At 42.5% G+C, this 14,660-nt stretch overlaps 1 protein-coding gene across 2 annotated transcripts; it reads left to right on the forward strand.

Moving 5' to 3' along the window:
• The first annotated feature begins 348 nt into the window (after positions 1-348).
• Positions 349-13,891, forward strand: LOC119017114 (NACHT, LRR and PYD domains-containing protein 3-like). Of its 2 annotated transcripts, none has more exons than XM_037093598.1 (11): positions 349-620; positions 2,164-2,266; positions 2,569-2,682; positions 4,310-4,423; positions 5,560-5,641; positions 5,729-5,957; positions 6,035-7,817; positions 8,061-8,234; positions 9,265-9,405; positions 12,033-12,079; positions 12,314-13,891. In XM_037093598.1, the coding sequence occupies exons 2-11, from the start codon at positions 2,178-2,180 to the stop codon at positions 12,892-12,894; spliced, it is 3,354 nt and encodes a 1,117-aa protein (XP_036949493.1). In that variant the 5' UTR covers positions 349-620; positions 2,164-2,177; the 3' UTR covers positions 12,895-13,891. The 2 variants fall into 2 exon arrangements, with proteins under 2 accessions (XP_036949493.1, XP_036949577.1); XM_037093682.1 differs by lacking the exon at positions 349-620 and adding an exon at positions 932-1,658.
• Positions 13,892-14,660: the final 769 nt, after the last annotated feature.

The following is a 14,660-nucleotide window of genomic DNA, read 5'->3' on the forward strand; positions in this document are numbered from 1 at the left end:
GTTTTGGTTCTTTATTGCATCTTCCTCAGAACATACAGTTTGTAGCTCAGATACGCATAGATAGAACGATTTTGATTTATCGATGTAATTTATATCACATCGGTTGATCAGGCGTGAGTCTTTGGGATCTTTGGGGCAGTTTTATCAGAATAAAGATTAAGATTAGGGATTGTTGTGGACTGACTTTCTTAGATGGAGATATTTACAAAGTATGTCCAGGATTTAGGATCAGGGTACAGAGTTCAGACAGCAGTTTGATTTTGACCCACCAGGTTGGGGTTTGGAGTTTACACACTGTGTGCAGAGTTCAGTTTTTGTGTGTATTCATTGAATAAACACTCTGAGACACAGAGACTTCAGTAGAGAGCCGAACTGAGTGGGTGTAAAAAGACTTCGGGGGTTCAAGTATCATTTGATCGGCTGCTAATAAAAGAGTGAATGCTGAACTTTGTCCTGTGCAGCAGCTTCACACTGGTTTATAGTGTTTTAATGCTGCTTGGAGGAATTTGTATTGAAGGCGCTGGTCACACTGAGATCAATCTAATCCTCTTTTTCTACGCACACCTGATCAGGACACAAGAGAGCTGTTGGACTGACGGACACTCGTGGAAATAAGTCGAGTGAGTGAAACTCTGCTTTCTGTTTTTGTGTGACATCATCATTTATTTGAGGTTTCACAGACTGTGTCAGATAGTTTGAAGGTGTCCTTTAATGCAGTCATCAGATGCAGTCATCAGTTTTATCACAAATTTAACAAGTAAACTTCCCCCTTTGAAGGTCAGAGACATCTGTGTGAGCAGGAAGAGAAAAGCTGATGAGTCTAGTTCTATATGATTATATTATATAAAATATATATTCTCTATAAGTTCTATTTTAGATCATGTGTAGGTAGTGAGATGAAGGCAGGGCCGGACTGATCAGCTGGCACAGCATCCATTTTTCCAGTGGGCCGACAGAGCTCTGGGTCGATATCATTTGAATCTGACAGATATACACATATTGCTAACGACCAGCCTGTAGAGCAGGGGCAGCGGCTGATTGGTTAATTTTCTAAAATGAGTGCAGTATTGATGCTTATCTGTCAGTAAATAATAACCATCATGTGTTTAGTATTGATCTGTTTCGAGGTATTAAGCTGCAGCCAAACCAAAAATGTGCTCTTCAGACTCTCTGTATAAAATCTGTTCCAATTCAACGTGTCACATGTCATGAAATGTAATTGTCTATCTGTTTATGATACTGATGAATGTTTAACTGGACATTCACTGACAGACTGTCATCCAATCACAGCAGAGATACAGAGTCCCCCATGACAGCAGGCTCAGCCCCTTCTGTCCTCTCACTTCCTCAGCCAAAGTGTCTCTCAGCAGCTTTCTGAATAAATGTGAAAAAGCAGTGGTGACATGAGAAACTTTAGTGGGCACAGCTCCAGACCTTCACTCTCATTCTGCCTGTCAGTGGAAAGAGATCACAGTTTCTCCTCCTGCAGGTATTTATCTGTTTACTGAGCAGCTCTATAGATGACTCTGTAGGTGACTGGGGACATCTAGTGGACTGACAGCAGCACTACATCAGCTGCTCTGTGATTGGCTTCCTGGTTGCAGGTTCCACTGAACTGATTCTTCCTGATGGATCAATAAGAAGCTTCTTCTCTCTCAGTTCAGGATTCTGATGATCACTATCTTCATTATCAACTTAGTTGCATCAGTTTTTCTTACAATCCATCAGCTGTTTAGACTAGAATATTAATAAATCTGACATCCAGCAACACAAAAGTTTAAATTAGAAAGACAGTGCAGAAGTTTGAAGGTCATGATTTGTTATTTTTGCAGGAAAAATTCGTGTAAATGATTCAAAGTACTGTTCTATAATGATCTGTCTTAAGGTAGAAAGCCTCTGTAACTTGATGTGGACGTGAATTCAGCAGCTTCTGCTGAGCCGAAATATTCATTTTGGCTTGTTAAAGCGTCTTAACTTTGTGGTCTTTGTGGTCAGAAACAAAATGTCGTGCTGGTTTTACTTTAAACTTCATTCTAAACTGTCAGATTTGTGTTTTCGTCAGCTTCATTAGGTTCCTCCAGTCAGACTCTGTACGTTTGTCATGTGACTGAGAGGAATGCTGATAAATCCTGTGTGACAGCATGTTGTTGTGTTTGTGTGAAGGTGTGGGCTCTGATATGAATCAGTGTGAGGAGACAGAGGAGGGAGGCTGTCCATCTAAAACCACTCTGTGTGGGGAACATGACAGCCAGACCAAAGCTCAGAGGTGAGATGAGGATCTCTAACTGTCCATGACTCTTCTCCATGTCACAGCTCAGCACTCAAATCACTCCACCATAATGATTCACTCTCAAAGCTGTGTGTGTTGTGTTGAAGCCCAGTTTTCATCCTGTTTGAACATTGCGTATGATCATTATGTAACAAAAAGTTTCGCTGACAATTTTGTTTTACACCTGCAATAATCTTAAGATCACCATTTAGCTGAAGTCTCTTTTTTTATACTAACAGACCATAATGTTGTTGTTAAAGGTTTGTGTGGTTCATTGGTTGTCTGTCTGTTTCTATCAGAGCTCACCAGCAGAGACCAGTCTCTCCTGCACCCAGCGGAGTGTCCATGAAGAGTGACCGCTCTATGATTGAAGCCATAGTCTTCAGAGATGAACACCACCCTGATAAAGAAAGGTAAGAATTGAAACCAGTTGAGTTTTAATTTTGCTCCCGACTTTGAACATACATTACTGATGCCTATGGACACATCCTCAGTGACGTTCCTGGAATCATTGGGTGTTTTGGGTGTTTCCACATCATACGCCCTCCTCCAGGTGACACAGCCGGGACTGATCAGACGCCGGGTGGTGTCCAGATAGCTAGCTCCTCTGACTCAATGGTTCTCCCCTTTTGAGTCTCTCTCTGCCACACTGGTGGTGCTGTGGATGGTTGTCCTCCTCTCACCCCCACTGAATGTGATGGCCTACTTGGGCCATTGGGATTGCTTCACCAATCAACTCCCACGCTGATGGTTTCAGCAGTGGTCTTCAGTGCCTGGTCATGCCTCCGTTGGTAAAGTGCCTTTGTACAGCTGCTGAGGATGTCTTCCTGGGTTGCTCCCTTTAAACACACTGGGCATGCTAGTGACTCTACTATGTCCCATGTGTGCAGATTTGATGGGCTGATATTTGATGTGGTGAGGCTCAGTTGTCCAAAGCAAGGCCCAGGTCACTTTCCTCTAGACTATTTCCTCCCACCTTGACCAGACTCCCTGTTGGTTGATTCCAACAGCTCTGCAGGTTCTCATCTCCATCACTGCTGCCTTCACCTCCTCCTGAACTAGGCAGTGCTCTTCCTTCCTTCCTTCTGATGTTTGGGGAGTGGTGAAGGATCCTAGGCCAGCTCAGCCTTGTGTGACCATGTCCACCAACCTTGCATATGCTTCATGAGCAACCGCCTCCCCCCCTCCACTTTCTGCCAGTCCTGACTTGGATCCCTGCTTGAGACACCTTTGGATCACCTGAGTCCCATTATTGCATCACTTCTTTGGCCTTGTTGCCTTGAATTCATCTCCAATAATTTGAAGGGCGGTTGCTGTCTGTTGTTGTGTGCGTAGCGTGCAATGCTGCTCATGTCCTTAAGCAGCACAATCCATTTCATAAGGCAGTTACTCACCTTCCTCTCCAAAGTTTCAACTGTACAGACTGGGGCTGCACAGATGAGGAGGGGCCACAGGTTTCTGGGGAGAATGCCATGCTGATAAACCAGGCATTGAACTATCCAGATCAGCCAACCTGTCCATGGATTTCAGCCAGCTATCCAACTCAGTGCAGGTCGATTAAATAGATGCTGTGTCCCTCAGAGAGCTGTCAGAAACCTTCTCTAAGCTCTCTGTGACAGTTGGTATGACTGTGTCTGAGATGATAATTAGGACTTAAACATCAACATGACTGATTTAAGCTTGTTTGGATATATCGGTATAGACATATATGTTAGTAAAAGCATAAAACTGTAACGTTATTAAAAACCTTGATTTCTATAGTACGTTATACAATACATGCAGCACATGTGCATTACTAAACAAACATGAAAAAAATAATTTAAACCACAGTTAAAATATTTCAATGCACTGAGAAGGAAAAAGAAAGTCAGGTATAAGACAATACAATGATCATTATGTAACAAAAAGTTTCACTGACAATTTTGTTTTTCACCTGCAATGCTCTTAAGATCACCATTTAGCTGAACTATCTTTTTTATACTAACAGACTATAACATTGTTGTTAAAGGTTTGTTTGGTTTGTCTGTCTGTTTCTATCAGAGCTCACCAGCAGAGACCAGTCTCTCCTGCACCCAGCGGAGTGTCCATGAAGAGTGACCGCTCTATGATTGAAGCCATAGTCTTCAGAGATGAACACCACCCTGATAAAGAAAGGTAAGAATTGAAACCAGTTGAGTTTGTAAATTTAGCTCCCGACTTTGAACATACATCTACTGATACCTCTGGACACATCCTCAATGATATTCCTGGAATCATTGGGTGTTTTGGGTGTTTCCACATCATACGCCCTCCTCCAGGTGACACAGCCGGGACTGATCAGACCCCATCTGGTGTCTAGATAGCTAGCTTCTCTGACTCCGTGGCTCTCCTCTTTTGAGTCTGTTGCTTCCACATCGGTGGGGCTGTGGAAGGTTGTCCTCCTGTCACCCTTGACAGCCCAACAGAAGCTGAAGGCTTTGGCCAGAGAACAGGCTGCAAATACCCAGCATCAAACCTTCGCTGGTAGACATCTTGCTCTCCATCCGGCCTGCTGACAGCCACTGACCAGTCTTGCATTCCTCTGAAAGGGCTCTTCCAAGTGGTCTTCGCATGGGACTGTTAGTTCCAGCAGCACATCTTGCTTGGTGGACTGATCTGGTATGGCTTGGGAATTTCAGCAGCCGTTCGAGGTCCACCAACAGCTGTCAGTCCCTTGCCAAGATCAAGATGCCTCCAGCGGTTCTTTTTGCAGATTTTTGTTACTCTCTGGCTCTGATGAATGTGATGGCCTTATTGAACAGTTGGGATGGCTTCACCAGATCTACTCCTAGGCTGATGGTTTCAGCAATGGTCTTCAGTACCTGGTCATGCCTCCATTGGTACCGTTCCTCTTCAAGTACCTTTGTTCAGCTTTGTAATGGATGTCTTCCAGGGTTGCTCCATTGGAATACAGAGGGCATGCTTTTTTGATGTGGTAAGGCAGTTGCAGTAGTCCAGGCAGGAGATGACTAGCACTTGGACCCAGAGTTGTGTTGTGTCCTTTGTGAGGAATGACCAGTTCCTGTGGATGTTGTAGAGGGTAAATCTGCAGGATCTGCCCACAGTAGTGATGTTGGGGGCGCAGCACTGTCCATCATAGAGAATTATACGTGTGTACAAGTTACAATTGTTGCTGACTGTGAATTTGTGGCACAGGAAACCATGCTAATTGAAAATGTTGCAGATGTCTGATTTTTTTCATTCTGAACCTCTTACACAACCATGTGTTTGTGTTTATATTGAGAAAACATACAGTATTTTGTTCTTATCAGAGTTCAGCAGCAAAAAGTTTCTGAGGTTCCTGAAGATGAGTCTGTCCGGGAGCATCCAACAGACATGGACTCCATATTTAAGGTGTGTAAATGTCCAACAACAACTTTACTTCAGCTGAAAATAGAATGAAATGTCTCATTTTACATTTGAAGTCTTACTCTTTTGCAGAATCTTGAGGAGAAAGTTGTCACCTTCGTGAAGAACGAGTTGAAAAAGTTCAAGAAGGTTCTGAGTCCAGATGACCCAGAATGCTCAGAGAGGCAGAGTGAGGATGAGGAGGTGCTGGATGGTGAGGAGGAGGAGCAGAGGAGGAGCAGCAGAGAGGCATTTCTGAAGATCACGCTGAACTTCCTGAGGAGAATGAAGCAGGAGGAGCTGGCTGACTGTCTGCAGAGCAGTAAGAGGATTTTCCTCAATTAACTGTTTTCTTCTTCACGCTAATATCCACTCACTGATGTGTTGTGTTTCCTTCAGGAACTGTTGCTCCAGTTTGTCGTCAACTCAGATTTAACCTTCAGAAGAAGTTCCAGTGTGTGTTCGAGGGGATTGCTAAAGCAGGAAACCCAACCCTTCTGAATCAGATCTACACAGAGCTCTACATCACAGAGGGAGGGACTGCAGAGGTCAACGATGAACATGAGGTCAGACAGATTGAAACAGCATCCAGGAAACCACACAGACCAGAAACAACAATCAGACAAGAAGACATCTTTAAAGCCTCAATTGGAAGAGATAAACCAGTCAGAAGAATGATGACAAAGGGGGTGGCTGGCATTGGGAAAACAGTGTTAACACAGAAGTTCACTCTGGACTGGGCTGAAAACAAAGCCCACCAGGACATACAGCTCACATTTCCATTTACTTTCAGAGAGCTGAATGTGCTGAAAGAGAAAAAGTTCAGTTTGGTGGAACTTGTTCATCACTTCTTCACTGAAACCAAAGAAATCTGCAGCTTTGAAGAGTTCCAGGTTGTTTTCATCTTTGACGGTCTGGATGAGTGTCGACTTCCTCTGGACTTCCACAACACTGAGATCCTGACTGATGTTACAGAGTCCACCTCAGTGGATGTGCTGCTTACAAACCTCATCAGGGGGAAACTGCTTCCCTCTGCTCGCATTTGGATAACCACACGACCTGCAACAGCCAATCAGATCCCTCCTGAGTGTGTTGACATGGTGACAGAGGTCAGAGGGTTCACTGACCCACAGAAGGAGGAGTACTTCAGGAAGAGATTCAGAGATGAGGAGCAGGCCAGCAGAATCATCTCCCACATCAAGACATCACGAAGCCTCCACATCATGTGCCACATCCCAGTCTTCTGCTGGATCACTGCTACAGTTCTGGAGGATGTGTTGAAGACCAGAGAGGGACAAGAGCTGCCCAAGACCCTGACTGAGATGTACATCCACTTCCTGGTGGTTCAGTCCAAAGTGAAGAATGTCAAGTATGATGGAGGAGCTGAGACAGATCCACACTGGACTCCAGAGAGCAGGACAATGATTGACTCTCTTGGAAAACTGGCTTTTGAGCAGCTGCAGAAAGGAAACCTGATCTTCTATGAATCAGACCTGACAGAGTGTGGCATCGATATCAGAGCAGCCTCAGTGTACTCAGGAGTGTTCACACAGATCTTTAAAGAGGAGAGAGGACTGTACCAGGACAAGGTGTTCTGCTTTGTCCATCTGAGTGTCCAGGAGTTTTTAGCTGCTCTTCATGTCCATCTTACATTCATCAACTCTGGAGTCAACCTGCTAGCAGAGGGAAAACAAGCTGCCTGGTGGTCTAAACTATTTCAAAATCAACATCTCTACCAGAGTGCTGTGGACGAGGCCTTACAGAGTCCAAATGGACACCTGGACTTGTTCCTTCGCTTCCTCCTCGGTCTTTCACTGCAGACCAATCAGACTCTCCTACGAGGTCTGATGACACACACAGGAAGTATCTCACAGACCAATCAGAAAACAGCCGACTACATCAAGAAGAAGATCAGTGAGAATCTGTCTCCAGAGAGAAGCATCAATCTGTTCCACTGTCTGAATGAACTGAATGATGGTTCTCTAGTGGAGGAGATCCAACAGTACCTGAGATCAGGAAGTCTCTCCACAGATAAACTGTCTCCTGCTCAGTGGTCAGCTCTGGTCTTCATCTTACTGTCATCAGAAAAAGATCTGGATGTTTTTGACCTGAAGAAATACTGTGCTTCAGAGGAGGCTCTTCTGAGGCTGCTGCCAGTGGTCAAAGCCTCCAACAAAGCTCTGTAAGGGAACAGATACTGTATCACACATGTAGGAGTTTGATCTGTCACTTTGTAGCTCGTGTCAGGATAAATCCCAGAGATATGAGTATAATTTAGGACATTGTATTAATTGTTGACAGATCCCATTAATATACTTGAGACTGTAAAACCTCAGTCAGGGCAACCACAGAGATTTGATGTCTTTAATATTGTACAAGATGGAAACAGAATCAGTGTTTGTCTTTGTCACTAACTCTCCTTCAGGCTGAGTGGCTGTAATCTGTCAGAGAGAAGCTGTGAAGCTCTGTCCTCAGTTCTCAGCTCCCCGTCCTCTAGTCTGAGAGAACTGGATCTGAGTAACAATGACCTGCAGGATTCAGGAGTGAAGCTGCTGTCTGTTGGACTGAAGAGTCCACACTGTAAACTGGAGACTCTCAGGTTAGGATTCAGCTTCTGCTTAAGAGAGAACATTTTAAATGTTACGGGATATACAAGTTTAATTCTATTTAATATACCACATTCAACATATGCAGCAGGGCCCCAGACAAATCTTTTTCCACTTATAGCACTGGTGCTCCTGACGGAAATTTTAATAGCTCTAACAGAAAGTATACAAGCACCAAATAAATCATCATCACATTTGTATTCTATACCATCTTTACTGTATTACTCAAACATTTTGGGAGGGAGGCTGCAGCAGCAGCACCTGAAACCAGAAATTATAAAAATAACAAACTTATTAAACTTTGTTTTAATAATGTATTGTCTTGTGATACTCTTTCACACAAAAACATTAAGGTTGGGTTTTATTACCCATCATTCTTTGCGTCTTAATTTTTTAAAATTGTATTATTTATTTTTTTGTATGTTTATTCACACTGCCTCTAATGCTGGAAATCTGGAGCCAAATGGCTTCGGGACTTTTGCTTGGGCACAGAAGCCCCGAGGGGCAAGTGAGAGAAAAAAATATGAACTTGGAAAATTGAGTGTAACAGTTTTGTCATGAAAAAAGATAATACAATACAAAATTGGATTATTATTGTTTTATTAATTAATACAGGGACACAAATGTTACAATAAAAGTACATTTCTCACATTTTGTGCTATAGATAGCTAACAAGTACCATGCTGAATGAAGAGCTTGTGCCATACAAGAACTATCATTAATGAAATGGAGAGATTCATACGCTGTTTCACTTTTGGCTGTATGTTGCTTTTGATTAGAATCAAATAGATTGTGATATTATTTTTGGGCAGATTGCTCACTGCGGTTAAAGCAACTCTAATCAGCATTTTTACATTAAGACTGTTCACCAGGGTAACATGGCCTGGATCTTTAGGCCGTTGAAGCCTCTTTGAGCTCATTGTTTTGTTTTTACCAAAATGAATGATACGTAAGGGTGTGTGTGTGTGTGTGTGTGTGTGTGTGTTTGTGTGTGTGTGGGTGTGTGCGTGTGTGTGTGTACAGGCTGTCAGGCTGTATGATCACAGAGGAAGGCTGTACTACTCTGGCCTCAGCTCTGAGATCCAACCCCTCCCATCTCAGAGAGCTGGACCTGAGCTACAATCATCCAGGAGACTCAGGAGCGAAGCTGCCGGACAGTTTCAGGTATGAACAGACAACAAGAGCTCACACACTGTTTCTCTGTCACACTGACAAGCTGAGGAGTGTTGGTTCACAGTCTCAACCAGCAGCACTGCTGATAAGTGTGTCAATTCATACAACATGGCCGTACTCTGGATCCAAAAGAGGCGTGACAGTACATGTCATGATGTTGGCATCTTCAGTTTTTCCAGCATGTTTCAACCTGTGAGTTTAAACATGTACAGTCATGTGAGAAAATTAAGACACCCCATTAGTTGCTCAGTTCTTCATTAAGAAATGTTCACATATTGATGTTTAATCTTGTTTTTATTTATCTCCGGAAAAGAAAGTGATTTAATTTCAAGTAAATAACAAAACAAAACTTTGTTTTACTCATTAAATAAAAGATACCAACAAAATGTGCATTCTAATTGAGGAAAAGGTTAGGACACCCTATACACCCTCTTTGACTGAAATAACTTCAGTGAGACTCTTCTCGTGGCCATCTATCAGTCTCTGACATTGTTCTGAGGAACATTTGGCCCATTCTCAATGCAAAATTCTTTCAGCCGTGGGTTGTTTTAGGGGTTTCTTGCATGTACAGCCCATTTAATGTCACCTCACAGCATCTCAATGGGATTAAGATCTGGGCTTTGACTCGGCCATTCCAGGACTCTCCATTTCTTGGTTTTCAGTCAGTCTCTGGTGGGTTTACGGTTGTGGATCATTGTCATGTTGCAGGGTCCGGTTCTGCTTCAGCTATAATTTCATGTTCCTCAAGCACCCTCTGATGCACAGTAGAATTCATGGTGGTTTCTATGATGGTGAACTGGCCAAATCCTGCTGCAGCACAGTATCCCCAAACCATGACACATCCACCTCAGTGCTTCACAGTTGGTATGAGGTTATTTTCCTGGGATGCTGTATGTAGTAGCATTTTCTGAACCCTTTTGTTCACTGAAATCTACCACTCAGTACGTTTACATGCACATCTTAGTGGGATTACAGCCATAGTTCCACTATGCTACTCAATCAGACAACTGCAATTGTCCGCGTATACATGCCGGTGAGAAAATCGAATTATTGGCTGAAGCATGTCATACTGTACGCATTTCAACTAGCAGTAACAGAGCCACCTCCGGCTGATCACTTTACGTCACCAGCAGCAATAAATTCTGCCTCGGCTTTTGAGGAAGATGGCGTACGGAGATCGAGACGAAGCTACATCTTTGTACATTTCGTATATGGTGTACATGATAATAACACAAACTAGATGCACAATGGTGCTCTTGCTGGCGGTTATTTCGGAGGAAAGCCGCTGTCCTTCTACTTCTGGCTCATGGCCATCAGAAAAAAAATCTTGAGCCTGCGCAGAAGGCAAAATCTGAATCCAATCTGATGGAGTGTATACATGCAGGAGTAATGCGACTATCAATCGAATAATCTATGTTTTTTAACCCAACTATGAGCAATCCAATCCGGTCAGATTTTAGACAGACCAAGGTGTATACATGCATCTTAAAAATCCGATCATAGTCGGACTAACCCAGTAATTCAGTTTTCTTGTGTGTCATGTAAATGCGCTGAATGGTGGCTGAGTTGGCTTTTGATGCGTACAGATGAATGATGAGTAGAGGAGTGTTCCAAGTTGGTCCCTATGACCATTTATTGTTACAGGATTGTTTTACAGAAAACTTGATGTAAATAGAAATAAAATAAACTGAGAAAGGCTTTCAGTATCAAAGTCCATTGGCCACACATGGTCATGCATGGACACGTGGTTAAAAAACTGTATGCCATCTCAGTCACGCCCAGATCCTGTGGCTTCAAGTTCATAAGACCTTCCCCCTCAGGCTCCACCTTCAGCAGCCTCTCAAGCAACCTCTAGATGGGGGACAGACCGGTGGCCATACACAATCATTCACTCACTAATTCTCATATACAAACACACATGCATACAGACACACACGTGCACGCACACACACACACACACACACACACACACACACACACACACACACACACACACACACAAAACCAATGAAGAGAAATCAAATTAACATTCATCTTCTGGTTATCAGGCTGAGAAGATCTAAGACTTTCTTCAACACTTCAGACTTATTTTGATTTATAACTGTGACATCTACTTCCTGTCTGTCCGTCCTGAAAATGATCCCTCCTCTGTTGCTGTTTCTGAAGTTTCTACCTTTTTCTTCTCATTAAAGATTTTTAGGGAGTTTTTCTGATCTGATTCGAGGGTCTGAGTATTGAGGGAGTCGTCACTGAACAAATTGTGAACAAAGAGCTTGGAGAAAAACTGATTTGTCATATTGGAAAAAATAAAGAAAGTTTAATATACTGATTTTACTGACAATCGGTTTTTGATCCAAACTATTTACCATAATTAGTATAATTCTCCTGTCTTTAAGTTTTTGTATTTTATTGTCTTGATTCTTTGGATATTTTCTTTTTGACTGACCTTTTTATTATTCAGTTGTTTGTGAATGTTTGATGTAAAGTTTGAGTGTGTGTATGAAGTGTGTTTTATAAATGCAGCTGTTTCGTCTTAATGGTGATCTGAGTGAAGCTTTATAAAGATCATTGATGAGGAAACTTCTGAAGGATCATTCTGACTTTGTTTCTTCCTCCAGGGTGGAACATGGTGGAGAGCAGTGGCTGAAACCTGGTCTGAGGAAGTGTAAGTGTGTGTTCACTTTGATTGATGAAAACAAGGCAGCACATGTTAAAGTGGTTTAAATCTAAAGCTTGTGTATCTGCATTCAACTGTCAGTTTGAAAGAAGATCCAAAAAGATGAGTCATTGTGAAGTTTTGATCTAATTAACAGTCAGTCTGTTAATAAAGCAACAAATAAATCACCAGCTGTGTCAGATGATAATCTGCTGCTGTATTGTGTCTTGTTCTCTCCATCAGATGTCTGTGAACTCACAGTCGACACAAACACAGTAAACGGATTCCTCAAACTGTCTGACAACAACAGGATGGTGACAAATGTGTCAGAATATCAGCCATATCCTGATCATCAGGAGAGGTTTGATTTCTGGCCTCAGCTGCTGTGTAGAAATGGTTTGACTGGTCGCTGTTACTGGGAGGTCAAATGGAGAGGAAGGGTTCATATATCAGTGAGTTACAGAAGAATCAGGAGGAGAGGAAACAGTGATGACTGTTGGTTTGGACGGAATAATCAGTCCTGGAGTCTGAGCTGCTCTGATGATTTTGGTTACTCTGTCTGGCACAATAACAGAGGAAAAGAACTCTCCTCCTTCTCCTCCTCTTCCTCCTCCTCCTCCTCCTCCTCCTCCTCCTCCTCCACCTCCTCCATCTCTAACAGAGTAGCAGTGTATGTGGACTGTCCTGCTGGCACTCTGTCCTTCTACAGAGTCTCCACTGACTCACTGATCCACCTCCACACCTTCAACACCACATTCACTGAACCTCTTTATCCTGGGTTTGGGTTCTGGTTCAGGTCACCTGGTTCCTCAGTGTTTCTATAGGAGGGACACACACACACACACACACACACACACACACACACACACACTTCAAAAGATTTAAAATCAGGTTCCAGACACTTGAAAGGGTAATAATATATACTGATCATTTTACTTCGTAAAATTATGATTCCACAGTTTTTGTAATTCAGATGAGTTATTATTGTTCATGAAGTTTGTCTGAAGATTGTTTTTCCTTCTATTTAATTCCAGTTCATTACTATTATCAGTATATAAAAAATCATGTTGTCGACACATATGTATTTTTGTTATGCCTGATGTTTTTTTTTATTACCAGTTGAGTTGAATAAGTTCAGAGTTGTTCCCATCAGGCTTTGGGTTATACATACAGGACTTAGATCAGACTAAGTCTACATTTAAAAACCCCTTTTTAAAACATACAACAATGACGTGCTTTGAATATTTCATGTCTGATGAGTTTTCCCACATTGTTCTCTTTTATATAAAAATCCCAGCGTGTGAATATGTTGGACAAAAGACGTCTCCTTCGTCCTTTGTTATGTGACCTGGAGACTTGAAGTGTCCACATCAGCTGCTGAGCTCCAGGAGTGTAGGATGGTCCTCACAGCTGATCTTCTCTAATGTTGATGTTGGTGAGAGTGCAGAGAAGTGTCGCTTATGATAATTAAAGATACTGAGCCTCCTTCTGGCTTTTCAGATACCCATGGGTGAAGTCGCAATCACTCCTTCCACTTTTTTTACAGTCAGTGTGTGTTTCAGATTTGTAGTATGAAGTGTGACACACATTTCTGCTGCCTGCAGGGAGCAGTAAAGCATCCTGACAGTTAGTGTATGTAATGAGGCATGTAACAGCAATATATGACAAAAGGATAAAACAGAAGAGTTGTTGAAGAAGAAGAAAAAGAAGCAGAAGCTTGTAAGCTAATATAGATGATGAATGTTTCAAAATGTTACAAACTGCTTCTGTGAATATTTAAATCAGTTGAAAATAAAACACACAGAACCAATAACAAACCTAGCAGCCAAATCTAAATCTAATCTAATGAATGGTTTTGTTAAATTAACTTACAGTATATAAATAAAACCAGAATCAAGTTATTGTTTCATGTTCTCAGTCTTTTAATAATTGGTCAACAACAAGGTTGAATATCTTGTTCTAGAGCACTACTCTGTCAGCTGCTCTATCCGGCTGATAACCCCTAGCTGCTCCATGTGCTGGAGTTCCTCCTTCACTTTCCCCATCAAAGACAGTGGGACACAACGTGGCACTTTTGAGAGACACCACCTTGGCACTGGGTCTGAGTTTAATTGTGTACAGTCACTGTAATAAGCCTAACCCATCACACAGCTTAGGATAATTTTGCTTCACAGAGGCCATATCGATGCTGTCTACCGTGGCTACTCAACAGTGCAGTGTTCAGGTGCTTCACCATGTAAATGACTTTTGTGGTGTATTTCTTGCCACACTGCAGGTTTTCTCTGGCGACACCCACCATGGAGAGAGGCGTACAGCCTGGCCCAAATAACTCCTTGTTACCGGGGGCTAAGTTGCATAAAGCGCTGTTATATAACTGTCTATACACCTGCTCTGGTATAACCTTAACATCAGCCCCATTATCTATCTTAAATTTTACCTTTGAGTTTCTGACCTTGAAGTCCACAGTCAGGTATGCTCAGGTAACCCTTAGTTTAGAGCCCCCTCTAGTGTCTCACATAGGCCTACACCTGTATATCCAGATTACACCACATCGGTCTCTAATTTTCACTTTCTGTCTCGAAGTGACTGT

The sequence above is a fragment of the Acanthopagrus latus genome, chromosome 1, assembly GCF_904848185.1.
Source record: "Acanthopagrus latus isolate v.2019 chromosome 1, fAcaLat1.1, whole genome shotgun sequence".
Taxonomy (NCBI): Eukaryota; Metazoa; Chordata; class Actinopteri; order Spariformes; family Sparidae; genus Acanthopagrus; species Acanthopagrus latus.

Bases quoted from the DNA above. Each gene is read 5' to 3' on its own strand.
- LOC119017114 (XM_037093598.1), top strand. From the start codon at position 2,178: ATGAATCAGTGTGAGGAGACAGAGGAGGGAGGCTGTCCATCTAAAACC. The intron at 4,424-5,559 runs GTAAGAATTGAA...TGTTCTTATCAG, and splicing joins CACCACCCTGATAAAGAAAG to AGTTCAGCAGCAAAAAGTTT. The intron at 8,235-9,264 runs GTTAGGATTCAG...GTGTGTGTACAG, and splicing joins TGTAAACTGGAGACTCTCAG to GCTGTCAGGCTGTATGATCA.